This window comes from Sinocyclocheilus grahami, unplaced genomic scaffold (genome assembly GCF_001515645.1).
Source record: "Sinocyclocheilus grahami isolate Dianchi unplaced genomic scaffold, SAMN03320097.WGS_v1.1 scaffold570.1, whole genome shotgun sequence".
Taxonomy (NCBI): Eukaryota; Metazoa; Chordata; class Actinopteri; order Cypriniformes; family Cyprinidae; genus Sinocyclocheilus; species Sinocyclocheilus grahami.
In genome coordinates, this window is record NW_015505749.1 from 315,400 (window position 1) to 336,532 (window position 21,133).

At 36.6% G+C, this 21,133-nt stretch overlaps 1 protein-coding gene across 2 annotated transcripts in view; it reads right to left on the reverse strand.

Moving 5' to 3' along the window:
• The window catches only part of sema3bl (sema domain, immunoglobulin domain (Ig), short basic domain, secreted, (semaphorin) 3bl), a 39,395-nt gene that overhangs the window by 13,213 nt on the left and 5,049 nt on the right, over positions 1–21,133 (reverse strand). For both annotated transcript variants that reach the window (XM_016239621.1, XM_016239620.1), the window contains exons 2-5: positions 11,712–11,869; positions 6,365–6,427; positions 3,938–4,057; positions 1,829–1,919 (exon numbers count right to left, since the gene is read on the reverse strand). In XM_016239621.1, the coding sequence (XP_016095107.1) occupies positions 1,829–1,919; positions 3,938–4,057; positions 6,365–6,427; positions 11,712–11,869 (432 nt within the window). The remainder of the gene's footprint in view (positions 1–1,828; positions 1,920–3,937; positions 4,058–6,364; positions 6,428–11,711; positions 11,870–21,133) is intronic.

A 21,133-nucleotide genomic window follows, 5' to 3' on the forward strand; every position in this document is an offset into this window, starting at 1 on the left:
TTAAGCACACCAACACCATGGTCATTTAACCAACTTTTGGTGCTTTTGGCAGTGTGGGCAGGTGCCAAATCCTGCTGGAAAATGAAATCAGCATCTTCAAGAAGCTGGTCAGCAGAAGGAAAGAAGGAAGCCTCCAAAATTTCTTGGTAAACGGGTGCAGTGACGTTGGTTTTCAAAAAACACAATGGACCAACACCAGTACACCAGTAGACACCCCAAATAATCACAGACTGTGGAAACTTAACACTGGACTTCAAACAACTTGGGCTATGAGCTTCTCCACCCTTCCTCCAGACTCTAAGACCTTGGTTTCCAAATGAAATACAAAACTTGCTCTCATCTGAAAAGAGGACTTTGGACCACTGGGCAACAGTCCAGTTCTTCTTCTCCTTAGACCAGGTAAGCCGCCTCCGACGTTGTCTGTGGTTCAGGAGTGGCTTAACAAGAGGAATAAGACAACTGTAGCCTCATCTGAAAAGAGGACTTTGGACCACTGGGCAACAGTCCAGTTCTTCTTCTCCTTAGTCCAGGTAAGACGCCTCTGTTGTCTGTGGTTCAGGAGTGGCTTAACAAGAGGAATACGACATCTGTAGCCAAATTCCTTGACACGTCTGTGTGTGGTGGCTCTTGATGCCTTGACCCCAGCCTCAGTCCATTCCTTGTGAAGTTCACTCAAATTGTTGAATCGATTTTGCTTGACAATTCTCATAAGGCTGCGGTTCTCTCGGTTGGTTGTGCGTCTTTTTCTTCCACACTTTTTCCTTCTACTCAACTTTCTGTTAACATGCTTGGATACAGCACTCTGTGAACAGCCAGCTTCTTTGGCAATGAATGTTTGTGGCTTACCCTCCTTGTGAAGGGTGTCAATGATTGTCTTCTGGACAACTGTCAGATCAGCAGTCTTCCCCATGATTGTGTAGCCTAGTGAACCAAACTGAGAGACCATTTTGAAGGCTCAGGAAACCTTTGCAGGTGTTTTGAGTTGATTAGCTGATTGGCATGTCACCATATTCTAATTTGTTGAGATAGTGAATTGGTGGGTTTTTGTTAAATGTGAGCCAAAATCATCACAATTAAAAGAGCCAAAGACTTAAACTACTTCAGTCTGTGTGCACTGAATTTATTTAATACACAAGTTTCACAATTTGAGTTGAATTACTGAAATAAATGAACTTTTCCACGACATTCTAATTTATTGAGATGCACCTGTACACACCTACTGTATAAATCTGGTGAAACCTGATATACAGTCAACTGTTTTTCAAAATCACACACACTTGGAAATATAAAATGTGATCATACCAATTTACTGTTATTTTACTGATACTTAAACGCCATTTTTATAATTGAAAAAAAAAAAAATGTAAAAATTGGACACACGTTGCCTCTATTGCCCATCAATTATCTGACAGGAACTCATGTGTACAGTATGTCAGTGTGTGAAAATATCTCCAAGGTCACTAACATGCAATCTTAAAAATCTGCCCCGAAATGTATTACATCTGACAAAATGTCACGTGAGGAGAGCCAAGATTGTGCAGTGTTGTAAAGACACACACACTGGGAGATCTGTCTGTGTCCCAGAAGACTGTAACACACCCACAAGACCCCCGCAACACTAAATCTGGACTGAAGAACACCTCAAATTTCTCCCATCAGAGCAGTCAATCTACAATGGGCCATTATCTCAGTGACAACTGACAAGAAGAAACCTCCACCCATCACACACATGAGCCAAAATATACACACACACACACACACACACAAATGTGCTCTTACATACTTATAAACACACAACACAAGCATGCCATGGCATGCTGAAATGTACCTGTGAAGGTGCTTGCGAAGGGTAGTTTGGGGTCATGGGGACATTTCCCCCTCCCATTCTGTACTGTGGTATGATCCAAACTGAACACATGCTGCCAAAAAGAAGTCAGAAAATTCACATCAATTTCACAACTCAACAATAAACTTGAGCTCACAAATGTCGGAATTTCTCTTGCTTGTGAAGAAATGTATTATTTATTTTTACAATACTGAGATATACTATTAATCATGTTCAGTTTGGGGTATTAGAGACCCCAAGGCCCACTTAATATTTCCAAAGATATATTTATTATTGTAGCTCAGTTTAATACTTCCTGACTTTTCTTCACCTTATGAGAACTGATTATTAACAAAACTAATAGCTTAAAAATGTCACAATACATTAGTTTGAGATCTTCGAGACCACGGGTATAAAAAAGTGAAGTCTGAAATGCAAACATTTTCTGATGTTCACTACTGTTCAAAGATTTGTGGTCTGTAAGATGCTTTTGAAAGATGCTCACCAAGGCTGCATTTATTTGACCAAAAACACAGTAAGAACAGTACTTTTGTGGATTATTGTTACAGTTTTTATTGTAATAATTTAATATGTAATTAATTCCTGCGATGGCGAAACTACATTTTCATCATTCATTGCTTCTGTCTTCATCATTATGATGTGCTGATTTGGTGCTCAAGAAACATTTATTATCAGTGTTGAAAACAGTGCTGCATAATACTTTTGTGAAAACATACTTTTTCAGGATTATTTGATGCAGTCTATAGGAAGATTAAAAAAAACTAAATTTATTTTCAAAATAATTAATTATAACAGTAAGTCTTTGCTGTCAATTCAGATCAATTTAAAGTATTGATTGCTTACTGACCCCAAACTTTTGATTTGGTATTCTCTACAAGTTTATTGCGATTTGCTCATTGCTGTTTGTGTCAAACTGACCCCAAACAGGAATAACAGTGCTGGGGTTTAACTAACTAAATTTAGCAACACTACTAACTTTTACTTGCTACAATTATCAGTAGCATGACTTCATAGTACTTCAGCTGTTTTCATAATACCGTAGCTCTTTAAGTAACAAACTGCGTTTTCCAACATGTACCAGAGAAGCATTGCACAACACTACATCATTGTTTTTCTTGTCACAGTCTATTATAGACAGAGCTTTACAGCCAGAAGAGCTGAGGCAAAGACTGTGCTCTCATACACAATCCCTTTTCTCTTTGTTATACTGTAATAAACATTCAAAACATTTTACAAAAAAATTTAAATTGTTTGTTCTGGTTTACATTTAACCAATTCAAATAAATGATCCACTGATTCCTTTAGTTAACTACTGTTATTGGTTATATTTATCATCAACGTTTCCGTTCAGTTCACCCTAATTGATATTTTTGTGCCAGATAAATACAAAATGTATTACACACTTAAAGAGATATAAAATTGTTCTTCTATTGAATATAAATGAAAATATTTTGAAGAATGTTTATATTCAACAGAAGAAAGAAACCCATACAAGTTTGAAACAACATGACGGTGAGTAAGTGTTAAAGGGTATGTACTGGGTGAACTATTCTTTTAAATAGTATAGTGAAATAGTGAACTATCCTTTTAAACAGTATCGTCTGACTTTGAGTTTCTAGGCTGTACCATATCAGAGATCTAAAATGTAATAATAGCAGTGCAGAAGTTTTACTGTCATTGACGTTAGACACTGTATGTGTCCGGTGGTGCCAAAGACAGCTGAAACCTCTGGTGCCAGTTCAGTTACACAATGTAGTATTGTCTGTTTGTCAGACATCTCTGGTGCCCTGTGCAACGCAGTTAAAACACCTCAAAGGAAGTAAAGAGAAGCTCTATTCAGAATACACACACACACATAATTTTTCTATCCTCTGCTCTGAATCCTCTGAATTAATGTGTGTCTGTGTGTTTTTGCTTTATGTCTTCTCTCATGATCTTGTCTTGACCCTAAGGGCCGGCCTGTTAGTGGGTGACTTCTGAACTTAAACAATTAGATCTCTGATATACATAAGTAAATTAGATCCTCCTGATGTGCATACACAAACACACTAGGTGTGAAGCAGTGGGAGGGAGTGTTTGTGTGTGTGTTACCTCTCCACGGTGTCCGACGTTCACATACGCACACACGGGCTGGAAAGCTCCAGTTCCACAGGCCAGTAGATGAGTTCGGTTAAATGGCTGCAGCAACCGCACGAAGTTTGCACACTCCATCTGTGCCAAACACACACAGAAAGAGTTCATGTTAAAAATGTTGGGTGTTTTGATGGCAAATGAGAGTACAATCTTGATAATTACAGCACAATTACTTACACAAACATACAAACACATGTATTTGACACTGGACAACCAGGTTAAACTCATCAAGTGCAGTTTATAATCATGAGGAATTTTGGTATGTGTGAGTGTGCCCAATATTTCCCTGGAGTGTTTGAATGAAGAGTTACAAGTATTATCATTATTTTAATGGATCAGAGAAAAAATAGCAAGAAAATTATCCCTACTTGAAATTCACTAAAGTCCAATCAGAGCTTTCAACATGGGAAAGAAGCTCTTATGGTCCAATTACTGAAGGGTTCAGAAAGAGGAAGACGTCTCACACACACATATAAACACACACACACACACACTATCAACATGTACACACTCTAACTATGGCCACCTGTATTCAGCCTCATTGACTGTGTAGGGTCAAAATCAGTGGAGCATAAATGAACGAAAGGTCAAGGGTCATAAAAGATGCAGTCAGATGCTCAAACTGCGACCAGATGTTAACCAGCAGGACTGAGAGAGCGAGAGAGATCCAAAGCAGCAATGTACCAGTCACTTTCAATAAACAGAATAAAATGGAGCCTGAAAGTTAAAATATATATAAATGATAAAATACTGTATATTGTGCTGATTGTCAATCCCAGGAGGTCAAACTTTAATTTTCCATTCATTTTCTATGAGTTATGGAATTTTTGCAGACATGTAATCAAAATTTGGGACAAACCTCATTTGTGATAACGCTATGGGTAACACTTTAGTATAGGGACCAATTCTCACTATTAATTAGTTGCTTATTAGCATGCCTATTAATAACAAATTGGCTGTATATTAGTACTTATAAAGCATATATTCTGCATGACCATATTCTACATTCCTAATCCTACCCAATACCTAAACTTAACAACTACCTTATTAACTATTAATAAGCAGCAAATTAAGAGTTTATTGTGGCAAAAGTTGTAGTTAATGGTTTGTTAATAGCGAGAATTGGACCTTAAAATAAAGTGTGACCAACTTATTCTATTAACACTAACCTACTAATACTCTAATGAGAGTTAGTTGACATGCAGTTGCAAAGTTACTTAGAGTTAGCAGAACGTCTAAAGTGTACTATCAAAATAAAGTGTAACCCTAAAATGTCCCCATGTAAAGTGCCACCAGTAATTTTTGTGTGAGCTGTTATGTGGTACATAAAACTCAGTAACACTTTGTTTTAAGGTGTCCTTGTTACACAAGTTACATGTACTTACTATTATAATAACAATAAATTATGCATAATTACATGCAAGTAACACTAAGTCAAACCCTAATCCAAACCCTAACCATAAGTACATGTAGTTAATTAATAACTCTTCTGAGTTCATATCTGTGTGTTGTTTCAGCGTTACACCAACTAAAGTTTAAACGAAAAACAAATATCCTGTTCAATTCCCTAACACATATTCACACACTGAACAGAGTCATTAAAACACCACAGTGAAATTGCACTCACCTGTCACATCAAACAATACTGCCGGGACAGTCACCAGAGTGTGCAACCATGGCGACACCTCACATTTCCACTTTACGAGTGAAACATGCTAAACACTAACAGATGCAGAGTTTATCTCCATGCAAGTGTGTGTGGAAGACCATTAGGGACAGAGGACAGGAAAGATTTTACTTGGAACATTATTAACATATTCATGGTGCTGAAAGAAAAAAGGGAGAGGTCGAACAAGAAAAAAAAGAACAAGAAACAGAAATGTAAAAGAAAAAGAAAGCAAAGGGGATTTCGAAAAAAATGAAAGTATAACTGTGTTCTGTGTATTGGGACAGCCTTGTACGGTCGTTAGGTTTAAGAGACTCATGAGTCACACACAAACTTGGTTGGAAGCAAGACAACAATAAGTGAGTGGATCAAATCTCATTTATGGGCGTTTGGCTTCTTCTCTCCAGCCATCACGCCAACTGCAGCACACTCAGAGTATAGCTGAAGATGGACCGATGTTTTCGTTTGAAACTCCAGATTAAACCACATGAAATAAGGTAGAGAATCACACTAACCAAACATTCCAAAACAAACTACATTTGATGATTTCTGCTGTCATCGGCTGGATCTGGGATATCATGAAAGAACCTGACATATGAAGTATGCCAGCCCCCAACCAAAAAAAATAAAAACCTTGGGAAGCTGTGACACGCTGACCCAACTTTTGAGTATGTTGATGTTTTTAGTGAATTCAGAACCAGAACCAGTTTTTCACTCACCTCGGGATCTTTCCCTTTGAGAATACAGTCCTCACGATTCCCAGGCAACGAAGGCCAGTGGATCTGGAGATAAAGAGGAAAAGCAGATGAAATTTATCATCTCATAAATTAAACACACACTAAGCACAGCTCTGTCCAACTCACACCCAGACTCATTTACTTGTTAACACTAAATAAACTGCGAGATCCAAACAAAACAAAATCAGATTAACAAACTCAAAATGGACAAATTTCCAATGATCTTTCCCAATGGACAAATCACTTCTTGCCCTAAAAATTTTTCTTGTTCAAAAAGCCATTTCACTTGGATACTCATCACAAAATATTATTGCAATTTCAGTTTCATGCCAAATTTAAAGCTAAAGTCAGTCATTTCTGTGCCAATAAAGTGCCACCAAATGAAATTGCTAAAATAATGGCTGTCTCCTGAACATGCCCCCGTCGTCCACTGGTCAGACAAACAGATAGTCTCACCCCATTGGTTGAGCTGATGTTGCTGTGTCTGTGCACTCAAATAAACAGTGCGATATTTCGAAAGCGCCACAGTGCCAGAGTTTACGCTCTTCAGGGAAATCAAGCTACAAATGGCTTATAAATTGACTTCGCTCATTATGTGAGGTAAAGTGAGTGTGTCTCTCTGAGGGTGGGTGTGCGACAAAAATGCTTTGTGGGGTTTTTTTTTCCTATGAATGTCAACAATAAAGATAGATTTATGAAAACAATAACTCTGAGAGTGTGAAAGTCACAAAAACCTATCCTGATGTTATGAACGATTGAGAAATAAACATAAACCCATCTGCTAAGTCCTCTATCCAAATATATATACAGTGATTGCACATCCTGGCACATTCATTTCTCATGTGTCACAGAACAGTCTGGCACACAACCGCTGTCACGTTCAGACCTCACAAAGACTTTTGGGTTTATTTATACAGATCTGCAAACATATGCAAGCATAATTTCATAAGTTATATGGTCCTCTTCAGCAAAAAACTAACAGAATATAACACAATTATAATGACCAGTTTGTGTTATTAGATATATCATTCACACATTAAGATTATTTTTAAGATTCAAATACGATAATGTATTGTTAAACAGTGTCCCTGTAGCTCAAGCAGAAGCAATGCCAAGGTCACAGGTTTAATTCCCAGGGAAATGATGTACAATTTTAATGCAGTTTAAGTCATTGTGGATAAAAAAAAGTGTCTGCCACATGTGTAAAATGTACTGCCTGGACTTGTTGACTAATCGACCTTTTTGAATCACATGACATTTACAAATCCTCAGCGGCAGACTTTTACTTTTACTTTACTCAAGTAAATTTAAAAAGTATCTGTAGTTTATCTTTGGAAAAGTGTTTTTCTTTGGAAAAACTTTACTTCACAACATTCCAAAGTATAATGTCATACTTTTTACTGCACTTCATTTCATAAATAAAAGTTGTTGCTTGTTTTACCTTTAATACTTAAGAACATTAAAAATGTAGTATTTTCTTGTACTCAAGTAAATCTTTGAATTACTTTTACTTGAGTAAAAGTAAGAAAGTAATAGATTTCTAATGTAATTAAGTATTAAATGATATTTCATATGAAATGTAGTGCAGTAAAAAGTACAATATTATGCTTTGGAATGTTGTGAAGTAAAGTTTTCTAAAGAAAAACACTCTGATAAAGTACATACACCTGAAAAGTACTTTTACAGCAGAGTAAAAATACTTCCCTAATGTCCCAGCCTGGTCTCATGTTTATACGTAGATATTAATACGTAACATTTACAAGCACAAAACGTACACTTTTGTACATTTTTAATCATGCTAAAACGTACAATTTAAACGTATTTCAACATTTATAACGTACAAATCGCTACGTATTTTTAGCTAAAAAACGTACAAATATTTACGTATCTTTTATATCATTTAGATATTCGTATCAATGCATTTTTATCATTTTATCAATAAGCGATTTAGATTTTAAGACCCCTTAACCTGCCCCCAAACCTAAACCTACCCATTTTATAGCGAATATGCATTTTTATCATTTTATTAATATGCAATTTAGATTTTTAGACCCCTTAACCTACCCATTTTATAGCGATATATAAAGGATATAAAACGCAAATGACCGAAATACGCAGGAAAATAAAACTTTTAGTAACAATATAGCATTAAAATATATTTATAGTCGCTAATTCCACTCCTACCTATAAGCCTAAACATTTCTGTACAGTATAAGAAAAACATGACAGACAGATTAATGCAATTAACGTTACAATCATTTATTTATTGCAAAAATGTCAAAAGCAGAACTAGAAGTAATCCAAATGACGATGGGGCTTTGCTGCTCACGGTCACTAGACTCGCTGCTCGGGATGGAGAAGCAAGCAGGTCGTCAAAAAAGGCTTGGATTTGGGTCTGTTCCTCGCAGTTGTATGGATTCGGAAGATTTGGATTACAGCGCACTAATAAAATTGATTCATTTCGCAATTATGTTGCGTTTTTGGTGTATTTTATAGTTCTATTGTCAGTCACAGCATGTCGGAGAAAACGCCTTTTGTGGCCCATGACAATCAAAGTAAACATTACATGACAAGTAAAGGTTAAACGATTGCAGAAATGTTATTTATTTTAAGGTTTAAAGTGAAGTCGTGTTTAACATTATGTAGGCATATTCTTGGAAATGAGCTGGCAGCAGAAATCACAACAAAACGAAATGTTATAATTTCATAAGTAAACAATTTAATAATGTAATTGAAAACAAGTTAATTCATATGACAACTAAAAACTAATAAAATTAATGCAGCGATTTCAATATTCATAAGGATTAATTTTTAGGTGTCGTCAATACGTCAGTTTTGTACGTTAAAATGCTGAAAATACGTAAGTATTTGTACGTTTAGAGGCTGAAAATACGTCAGTATTGTACGTTTTAGTGCCTGTAAAAACGTAAGTAAATGTACGTTTTATAGAACCACATTTTACGTAAAATACATACGAATTATCATGAGATCACGTTGAATGTCCGCCTCTGCAAATCCTTCTACCTCTTGTAAAATGCCAGATTTCTTTGAATTGATTGATTGTTTGAATCTGTTCCAGCATTCATATGATGAAATCATTAGTGAGTCATTTGTTTTTATTTACCCTTTCAAGCGCTTACACATTTCGACATTGTCTAAATCCGGAACCTGTAATCAACTACGTTACCAAGCATCCTTCCTTTGAATGAAAGCATTTCCTCTTTCCTTAATTAGTCATCACCTTTATTCTTCAGGACACTTGGACTAAAAATAGTCCAAATGTGGCTGTCGCTGAGTTGTAGCGACCTAAAAGGTCATTATTAATGATACAACACTACAGAATACTATAAATCCATGGTGTGAAAGAAAGGGCCCTGGCTCACTCATTCAGGTTTTTAATTTGCTCCGGATGCACCATGTTTAAGATTAACCAACCTCTATTAACCATGGGAGAAACGCTGCATGGTTAATCCAGGACCTGATAGTTCTCTGAAAAGAATGAGTGAATTATTCCACAAACTGAACTGAGATCAGCTGAGATGAAGACTGCAGATCATGGAGATTAGCAGTAAATACATGCCCAAGAGAGAAAAGGAAGTCTGATCAGGGCTGAGTAATTTTTCCCACATCATGAATCACTGCTTGATTTCTGTGGCACCTTCCCCTTCGGCTGGGAAGCTTTACTGATAGCATCTGCAAAACAATTTTACGCATCTTAACATCCTCATTTTGTTTTCTGGCTAAAAAAAGGTGAAAAACTTTTTCTGCACCTTGTTATTGTAGCTTAATTTTTGTAAATAAATTCTCAGTATAGAAGGTAGTATCAGTGAAAACACTGTGGCCAGTGGTAGTACGGTGGCCTTACAGAATCTATAAGGGTCTAACAAGGCAGAAAACATCTGTTCTTGAGCCAAAGGTCAAAGGGTCATAACCTCAGATGTGGCAGCCACTCCCATGTGTCTATCACCATGCCAATGCACTTCCTCTTCCTGTTCATATCCTTTAACAAGGCCACACACAATGATAAGTTCTTTGGAGACTACATACGAAAACAACCACACTTGTTGAGGCTCCAGTGACTTGAGTCAAAACATATTCACATGAACAGAGGCTTTAATTAAGCTCAGACACACACATATACAAAGTTAATTGCACAGGGAAAAACTGCCAAACCCTGGAGACAAGTAGTACCAAAGCACTTCTGCTTTTACAGTCCATTTAGTTCAGTGCCTATTTACACACTGTGGCTCCTCTCATAACGCACAACTTTATTTTATAAACTACACCACAAAAGTGTGACAATAATATGAAAAAGGGCAGCAAACGCTGAACTTGTAAAATCAAGCAAGACCATTTATGTGTTTATATGTCTAGGTGTGGTCTAAACAAGTTTTTGTCACAAGTGTGGCTAGTTTATATGAATTTAATGTGTGTTTGTGGACAGCTGTTTTTGTGTAATTTTTAGTAAACATTTTTATGGATGAGAAAAGAGATCAAAAAACACCACAAAGAAAGTCTGTTTTAATATGTGTATCACATTAAGATTATAGTATAAAATTTGGCTTATAGACTCATCAAACTAAATTTCATTAGTTTATATTTATGAGAAAGTAAACATTTTTAATAACATGTTTTGCCTGCTGTCTGTGACAGAAGACCTGAGCTCTAAAAGTTCCTTTGGAGTTTTTAATACACTTTTGATAATATGTACAATACTCTAATATTATATTGGTATATAGACATTTTCACAATGATGGTTTTGTAAAAATAATTTTATAAATATTATTTTAAATAGTTATGTTTACATACATGCATAAACAAACAAATTGAACGAACGAACAAACAAATGAATGAATGAACGAACAAACGAATGAATGAATGGAGGATTTGGGATGGTGGTGAGATGCCAACAGAATTTCCAAACCAATGCTAGATGGATATCTATTGACTAGTGGAATGCATCTGGCTGTTTTAAAGACACATTGTCAAGCCAAAAAAAATCAGCTTTTAAAAATGTATCTAAAGACACGTGCCTTTTTTCCATTCTGTTGCACTTCATCTAGTTTTTTAAACACAAGAATGCATCATATGTGAACAGGCCGTTACATGCCCCTTTACTAATCATGTGTAAAATGTTTCAGCACATGTAAGTGTCTGTTGATTTTATCTGTGTCTGTAGATAACAGTCTCCAGTAGAGCAGACTGAATAACATGACACCTCTCACTAACAGACCCTCATTCACCTACATAATCACTAGCACTTTTTCTGTTCTCTATAGGCAGCTTATTATCTTATTCTTAACCTTATCGCAATGATAGCATGTGTTACCTCTTTAGCATCATGTGTATGATCCAGTCTCAGTGAGTAGAGAACATCCTTCCCTCCCAGGAAAAGCCGGTCGTGATATTCATCCAAAAACACAGCCGACAAGTGCAGATCTCCATTGAAACCACTGAAAATGGAGGTACGGTTTGTGGCCAACAGATCTGTGGGAAAGGGAGAGAGAGAAAGTGATATGAATTATGAATGACACGACAATGAACACCACATTTCAACTGAAAAATGACAATAAATCTGTCTCTACTAGTCAAAGCAGATTTATGAGGAGAAAATACAGAAAAGAGGACACTCATCTTAAATCCAGAAGAGCAGAAGAAGCTTGTGGAATGTAATTGATGGGAGTTCTCTGAGAACTAAACCACTCTTTATCTGTTTCTCTTGTTGTCAATTAACTTTAATTGTGCTTTATTGGCATGACTATTTGTTCAGTGCTGCAAGTCAAAATATTTTACGGATTGCAAGTTTACATCAGTTATTTTTCCAACATTTTTCCCGGCATTTTTATCCAAACGTGGCAAGACTTTGCTTTCTGTTGAAACTGTTAACATCTCAGAATCTTAAACACTGAGTAATAACTAGCTGATACATTTCAAAGTCATTTGTAGTGTACTTTGAAATTCAAAGTAGTTCATCCACAGTGAAAGCATTGCATTGCATGAAAGCAACAATGTTGTATTGCCAAAAAAGGCAGACAGAACATATCTGATATTTAATATTCAGTAATGTGGAGAAGGATTTTGAATCAATGAGGTTTCAGTCATTTGTCAGGGCTATTCTGTGCAACACAACAAAAATATCAATCAAGTGAACAAAAAAATGTGCTGTTACTCATCACTTGTCGCTGTCAGTTGGGACAAAAACTGAAACTTACATGGAAGAGATGGAACAGTTTATGTTGTACCTGATTAGGTAAATATGCGGTCACATTGTTTGAGTTTAAGTTGGTTACATGAATTCGCCATATAAAAGTAATTTTTGTGTGAGCTTATTGACCGTTAATGACAATTGACCAATTTGCCATTGTGACTGCATCTTAAGGGTATGATGGCATATAACAACAACAAAGAGTGAAAGAATAGTGGAAATTAGATTTTGATCTTTGGCCCTAAAATGAGCTCAAGATCCTGTATTAGATCATTTTCAGAGTGTGTTTGTGTGAAAAGCATGTACATAATCCTCTTAGAACCAAATTTGTAAAAAGAAACCAAAGAAATATAAACTAAATATAAATGAAGACAAACCATTCTACTGTTTTTATAGAAAGCTTATTATAATTACTTCAGATTAACCAAAACCCTAGAACAATTGAATAAAACATTATTTATTTATTTTAATTGTAAGTTTTCCAGATGGGAATGCCTGCCAAATGCCCCCATTTTTGTCATATTTTGCCCCCTTTAAACTATAGATAAGTACTGAACACACACACCCCCACAAACACATTCTCATGTTATCTTTCTCTAGTATCCTGAAGTTCAGCTCCACACTCCCTCCACATTCCCCTCATATAATGTGTGGTTGGACAGAAAAGAGGAGTGGAGAAAGAGCAGCTGAAGGAGGAATGAGGCCTCATTGAGAGGGTGGCACGCGTCTTAAGCCGCTAATGGGGCACCGATGAAAAGAGCACAAACAGAAGCCAAACAGTCAAGCCAAATGTTAAACCACAATTACAAAAATGCACACACATGCAACAACAACTTTCACAATCCACTCCTTTATATAAATCAATTAAAACTCTTTCTCAGCCATTTAAGGAGTTTACCAGAAGACTTTTGGATTTTAACAATCATTGGTAATGAGGTCGAAATATATTCAAACATAGTTCTGGGGTTTGACACTGTGTGAGGTTTTTTTATATAAACCTCAAATAAACTCACAAGCGGAACAAAAGAAAAAGTTCTTTCTTTATTAGAGTGATCTTGCGTTTCACAATGATATAAAAACCTTTTAAGGGTTTGGTTTCCAGAAAACAGACTCCAAACAGTGAAATACTGACAAAGACAAAATAGCACACATATACAGTCACAGATCACTGCTATTTGTCATTTAGCGGATGCGTTTCATCCAGCGGCTACATATAGGAACTATAATTGCAATGAACCCCTGAGGTAACCTGCGGTTTAGTGCTCTACTCAAGAGCACAATAGTGGCAGATGATCTTAATAAGTCATGAATCAACCCTGTGTTCTCCATAAACACACGCATATGAAGACAATTACCAGTAAATAAAACAGTCATATACATCTGAAGAAATTTAGAGTTACAAGTTCACATTCTTTTACCTTTTGTTCTTATAATATATCTTAAAAGAGATGGGAATCATAAGTAATGATTTCAGATTTGATTCCCAATAATCATTTTGGCTCCTTCACAGTTTCATCAAATATTATGTATGTTGTTTAGTATGCTTACCACTGGGAAAGTAATTTCAAATAAATAAATAAATACAAATATTAATTAAAAAATAAACTGAAAACTATTCTTGAGCAACACAGCCTTTTTTATATAGAAAATACTACTGCCAAACTCATAATGTGTATCTTTAATTACATGTTGTCACATGAACAACCAGTCCAAACTACTGATTCTCTAAGCCAGCTCATATGTTCAGGACTCGTTTGAACTACGCCTTACGGTTTTCATTAACAAAGCTTTTCATTACGGAAACTGTTACTGTTCATACTAGATGTTTATGATTCTCTAATAAGCATCGACTCATCAAATCATTCGCTCTGTATTTGTTTGGTCACAGGTTGACAGTAGCGCTGGAAATGCTTTCAGAGTATTTTAGCACAGCATTCTGTCAGTATTACAGAAGAGGACTTGCAAGAAATCTTACTGGATTTTATGTGCTGCAAATGCCACCTGCTCCTAGGTGAACATTTCTTACATGCATACACACACTTACAGAGTATAGTGTAAATTACACAGGTAGTCTGGAATCTTTCCCGTAGCTGTGTAAATAATCTGCTCTTTTAAAATAACAAATCACCAATTTAATGACATTAAACGTAACAAAATGACAACCTGAGACTACACAGAGATTTGAGTTGGCAAGCACTCCCTCTATAACACACACATTGCATTTCGTGGTCATCCTCCAGTGTGACAGTAAGAGGCTGTATGTGTGCCAGTAGATGTGTAACACATTGGAAAATAACTAAACATGTAGCATTGGTGTCAGAATAAATGACGTAGTTACAAACAAGTGCTCAGGGTTTGCCTGGTTAGCACAGGCCAGTTATAAGATGTCGTAACTCCACCAACTGCTGACAAATCATCTTTCAATAAGATGAATGGGAATGCTAATGGATGCTTTCTCCAGGTATTAAAGGCTTCAGTGGTTATACTGTACAATACACAGACAAACCTGATAAAGTTCTATTCATCTGATGCATGTTTTCTACTAATCTTACAATCTTTAAATTATTTAGCTTATAATCATATCTGTTGCGTGCAAAATCAATGACAAAAATAGAAGGATGAAGAGATGAGAAAGGCTAAAGAAATGCAAACCAGAGTTTAGGGTGTGTTGAACTGCAGTGACATTATGCTGTAGATACAGCACAGAAAATGTATACCCTTCCTCTCTTTCATCTAAACTCTTTTTCTTACATCAGTAGGCTTTCTACACCGTGGCAACCCACCAACTTTCTAAACAACCATTAATAACACACACATGCTTGTTGGCATCTGGCCTACCTTTTAGATTTTCGCTTACTGGTAATGAAGTGAATGTAAATGGAAGAAGAGAGAGGTCTTGCGTTAGAGCCGACTGGGCTGTTTGCCTTAAGGATTATTCTAATTTTTTTGTCTAAAGGGTCGTGTGTCTGTATGTGATTAAGATAAAAAGATAGAAAGTGAGAAAGGAAGTATGAATATGTACTATGTGTATACATAACCCTCAGGAGAAAACATGTCCACATAGGAAGTTAATGTTATTCGCTCTGGTGCAGACAGATACATTCATATATAACTTGTATGTACTTTATCATGCGTGTGTGTGTGTGTGTGTGTGTGTGTGTGTGATTTCAGTATCAGGTTGATCTTTTTGGGGCTTCGGGCTGATTCTGTCATCAGTAGCGTGGTGGAACTAATTGATTACTGGCTGGTGCAGCGAGTAGCAGGGGAGAACGTTCACAGAGTTGAACATCGACAGGAAGATCTCGTGGTGTCTTCCCTAGGCAGTGAGAATACACAACGTTAAGAACGGTACACACACACTGCCAGAAACCACCCTTCTCAGATAACAAATTTAATTAGACTACGTCAACATTTCACAGCAGGTTATGACTTAAACAATCCAAGACATCTAAAATTCACTGAATACATTCAGTAATATACGAACCAGTCTTAGACCATTCTGTTTTACAATATATACACTGCTGATCAAAAATTAATAGATTTTTTAAATATTATTGAAAGACATCTCTTATACTCACCAAGGCTGCATTTATTTGGTCAAAAATACAGTAAAAACATTAACATTGTGAAATAATAATACCATTTACAGTTTGTAAATGTAATTTATTCCAGTGAATGCAAAGCTGGATTTTCAGCAGCAATTAATCTAGTCTTCAGTGTCACTTGATTCTTCATAAATCATTCTAATATGCTGATTTGGTGCTCAAGGAACATTTCTCATTATCAATGTTGAAAACATTTGTCCTGCTTAATATTTCTGAGGAAACTGTGATAATTTTTTCCAAGATTCATTGTGAATAGAAAGAAATTAGGATTCATGATAAATATAATACATTTGAACAGCATTTTGTAACATTACAAATGTCTTTAGCATCACTTTTGATTAATTTAATGCATCCTTGATGAAAAAAAGTATAAAATAAAATTCTTACTGACCCCAAACTTTTGAACAGTAGTGTATGAATAAATAAACAATAGTACTAACTGTGAAAGTTTGGGCACAACTGACTGATTTTATCTAAATGATTACGCTTATATGCTTGTTATTTTTATTTCTATATTTCGGTAATATTTTTATATACAAACATTATTAATTTTGTTGACAATCTATATATTTTTTAATGAAAATACAATTATTTTTAAATATATTATGATTTTTTTTAAATAGGGTTTTTAACATATAGTGAACAGTGTTGGGCAGTAACGCATTACTTAGTAATGCGTTACTGTAATTTGATTACTTTTTTAGTAACGGAGTAACTTGACGCGTTATAATTTTCAAAATAGTAATTAGAGTATAGTTACAAGCCGAGGTCTCTATACATTACTGCCGCTGACAGAATGCAGTGTTTTCTAATCTAGATTGTAAAAAGGATGTAGCACACGCACTGTCGAGTCAAGTGCCAGTGGATTAGAGACCTGCTCCCGCGAGACCCGACGCAGCAACAGAGTGCGGCGCGGGACAAGTTTGGAGAGTGCTGGTGCGGCAGGTAGACACTTGTGTGTGCGGGATGCGGGAGAATAAAATGATTCACGGGACTCCCGCAAAATAGAAATATCTAAACATAAAATATCTAAAACAAATAAATTGTTATTCATTTATTGCACAAAAGCAACAAGAAGTAATATAAAATAAAAAACGATTAACAGGGGCAAGCGTATGCAGAGTTTCTATTTAGGCTATAACACATGTTTGCTACATTGAGCAATGTTGATTTCTGGAACGCAATGGCCAGTCAGGAGTGCAGTGCTGAAATGTGCGTGCTCATGAATCCTCTCACTATAACACGAATTGTAGACATTATGAAAGATTCATTATGCATATATTCATTGTGTTATAACTTTGTGAGATTGTGATGAACTGATGTCATCATTTCAGGGGTTATAAATGCAGTGCTCTTTGCTGGTATTCTGCCATGCCAAACCATGTACGCAGCAGTCTATGCTTGCTTTAGTTAAAAATAACAGTGTTTTGTGAATGTTGATGCTTTAATAACAAATATTTATCGGGAGCATTTATGCTGGGATTTCATGTAAATTTCATGGATGTAGTCACAGAAAAAAGTAACGTAACTAGTAATGTAACTAATTACTTTTGAAATAAAGTAATCAGAACAGAACCATGATTACTTTTAAAAGGAGTAATAAGTAATCAAATTAAAATTGCAGAGTAACTTGCCCAACACTAATAGTGAAGGGAGAAAAAGGCAAAGTACCCAGCATAAATAAGATCTCTGCAGCATCCCAAGATGCACCTCATGAAGTTGAAGTGTGCAGATCTGGAATCTAGACAAAGGATTGTGACTTTTGCTTAAATTTAATTCCGCTTCTTAATCCCCAAACATCCATTTGTTTTATTTAATAGTTTTGATGACTTTGCTATTATTCTAAAATGTGGAGAACAGTAATAACAAAGAATGAGTACACGAGTCCAAACATTTGACTGATAACGTATACATGTTCATATAAGTAATTCTCCATAATCATAATATCTGTTCTGTTTCCCCTAATTCTCTCACTCTGCCTCTGCCTGTCTGTCTTCATTTGTCACACACACTCACGTTACTTCAGGGCAAATCCGGCTACACCAGCACTTACTGGTAAACTCATAAAAGCCCCACTCCCCCTCAAACCCACTTTTTGTAGCTTATTTTCTCAGCGTTCCTTTTGTCAATCTCATTCTTTCAATCCTTCTGTCTTCTCCTGCTCCCTGGCCTCTCCTGATCCCCTCTCTCCCCAAAGCAAGAATCAGAACGTGAGGGTTTAGATAAACCCCTCTGGACAACCGCCATGAGAGTCAGTGCCTTCCTCTCTGTACAAACACACACACACAATGAGACTCCAGCAGCTAGACAAAATGCCTTGTTATGGCTACACACAGACTCGTTTACACATTTAGCAAGAAAGAAAGAGAAAAGATTCTTTCTCACACCAATAATCTATATGGCAGTGGGGGAAATTCATTCTGTCCACACCATTCCTCCTTTTATTTACCTCCATTCATTCTTTGCTTTCTCTGACACCTCTCTTCTTTCTCCTTTATTACCCTGATCCCTTTTAGCAGCCATGTTTCCATATGTTAGCGTGTGTGTATAGAAGGCAGCTGTATTTGTGCAGTGTGCTTGAGACCATTACAGCTGCAATTAAGAGTGTGCATGTGTTCCTGTGACGGCTCCCAGGACAGTCATCAGCTCAGGGGTTAAAAAATCAAATCGTAGTTTAAGTGACCAGCAGCTGTTGCGGTCGTTATCAGTGCGTGTGATCATGTCCAGGGCTTGTGACCTAATTGCGGTAAACTGCAAACTCCCCTCAACCCAGGAGGAAACCACCACAATGCTGCATTGTTCTGCTACGTTACACTGCATGTGTGTAACGGGATGGACAGAATGTGTGTTTTTATAAAAATTCCACCTGCATCCATTTTGCACAGTACAAACAAAGTATTCTTGTCTCCTGTTTGCATGTACTGTATCAATACTGTACCTGTATGAACTGTATTTGTGCTAAACCTTCAGCCTGAAATTCATTTCCTCAATAGGTCTCTGTTTTGCCCACCTATTTTTTTCTCATTCACACACCATATATTCTCTGTACTCCACTTGGACCAGCACACAATCTGTTTATATTATACATTCACATGAACTTTAAACGCCTGATGAAAAATCGCATGAATGTGAATACAATTGGCCTCAGCATTGAGACTTTACTTCAAAAAATGTGTATTTAATGTTTCAAATATTCAATTACACTTTGTGAAAATTGTATAACAACTATGCAAAACCTAGCTCATTCATATCTGTGCATGTTAATGTAATTTATCTGTATACCTCCAAAGGTCTATCCTTGAACATGGATTAAAGGTGATGTGAGGATTTTATTTTTCTGCAATGGCAAAAAAAAAGTCATATTACACTCCTGAAAGTACCATATATTTGGCAACTATAGATACATGCTTTTTTCTAAGGCATCACTGTGAAAACCTCCTTTTGGACAGATTTGACTGAATTAGGTCCTGAAATATCTGTAAACAGGGGGAAAAAGTCATGCAGATATTTTGTTTGAAGCACTTTCTGCCAGTCAATGTTTTTGCACATTCATAGAGCAGCCCATATATAGGATGCAGGAAGCAGAGAGCATCTGGGACGCGGATCGTTCAAGCTCAATGCCATATTCAGCTTCATAAGCAGCTGTTATAAGCAGTTGTTGGTTTGTGGTGCAAGAATGATATTTTGCTACATGCCACTGCTCTGCTGCGTCGTCTCTGATTACAATATTCTCAATGGCACAACTGTATGTTTGTAGGGTGGGATTTTGGTAAGAGAGAGCATGTCTAATTCAGTGGCTAGTCTGGCAGTTCCAGTTCTAACATCACCTTTAAAATTTAGAGCAATTCCTAATCTAGAACTGTGATCTCATGGGAGAGTTTCACAACATCCATCTTACAGACATGAAACTCTGTGGCCTGCTCTCTCAAACAAACGGTTCCAGGGAGCTGGGAATATTTAGGGAGTGAGAGAATGTGAACGAAACACAATCAGCAAACATTCTTTGTGACAGATTCTTTACCCAGACCTCACAAACCATGCACAAACATCTGGGCAACGCTACAAAAATAAACTCATTAATTCATTCATGTAAACTAAAACAAACACAGATCTACCCACCTCTGCATCTCTGTGTATGTTCAACCATAAAACACAAAAGTGTGCCATTGTGTGTATATGAATGCATGCGGCTGTGAAAGTGCATTAGGGAGGAAAAACCGTGTGTCTACTCCTAAATCAGCACACACATTTCACAGAGCAGAGGTCAGAACTGACCCACCAAAAGACCCCACAAGATCCACACACACACTTACTGCCCAGCTGCTGGCATATACAGGCCATCCCTCATTTCCCATTCAAAACATAACATGCTCCCTCCAGACCAATCCATACTGCTCTGACAGCTTGATGAGTGTGTGCTTTAGCCTTTTCAGTAGGCAGAATGACCAACATGCGTTCTGAGATCTGGCAATTTTGAAAATCGAAATATATGTAGTACAACTGAATGGGGCTGATCATTATCAAGGTTAATAGCACGTCCATGGAGAAGAACACAGGTCGATTACATGCAATCAGAGCTCCACGCAGGGACTGGGCAAGCATTAGATGACCACATTAAACTCTGCACAGATGCGCTCCAGTCACGCACTCAGACCGCTCGAGGGAAACCGGACACCCAACTATTAGCTCAGCTTATAATCATTAATGAAAAGAGCTTATCAGAGGCACTGATAAACAATTAATACAAACTACTGCTTCACATTCCTGTTGCCACCTTAAGCCTTGTTCTTTGAACCCTGCAGATAAATTAGGGTTACACAACACTGCAAAAAATGCTTTTCTTACTTAGATTTTTTGTCTTGTTTTCAGCCAAAATAAATCAGCCTTAAATCAAGAAGGATTTTCTAGTCAAGTAAAAATTATTGTCTTGTTTTCAGAAAA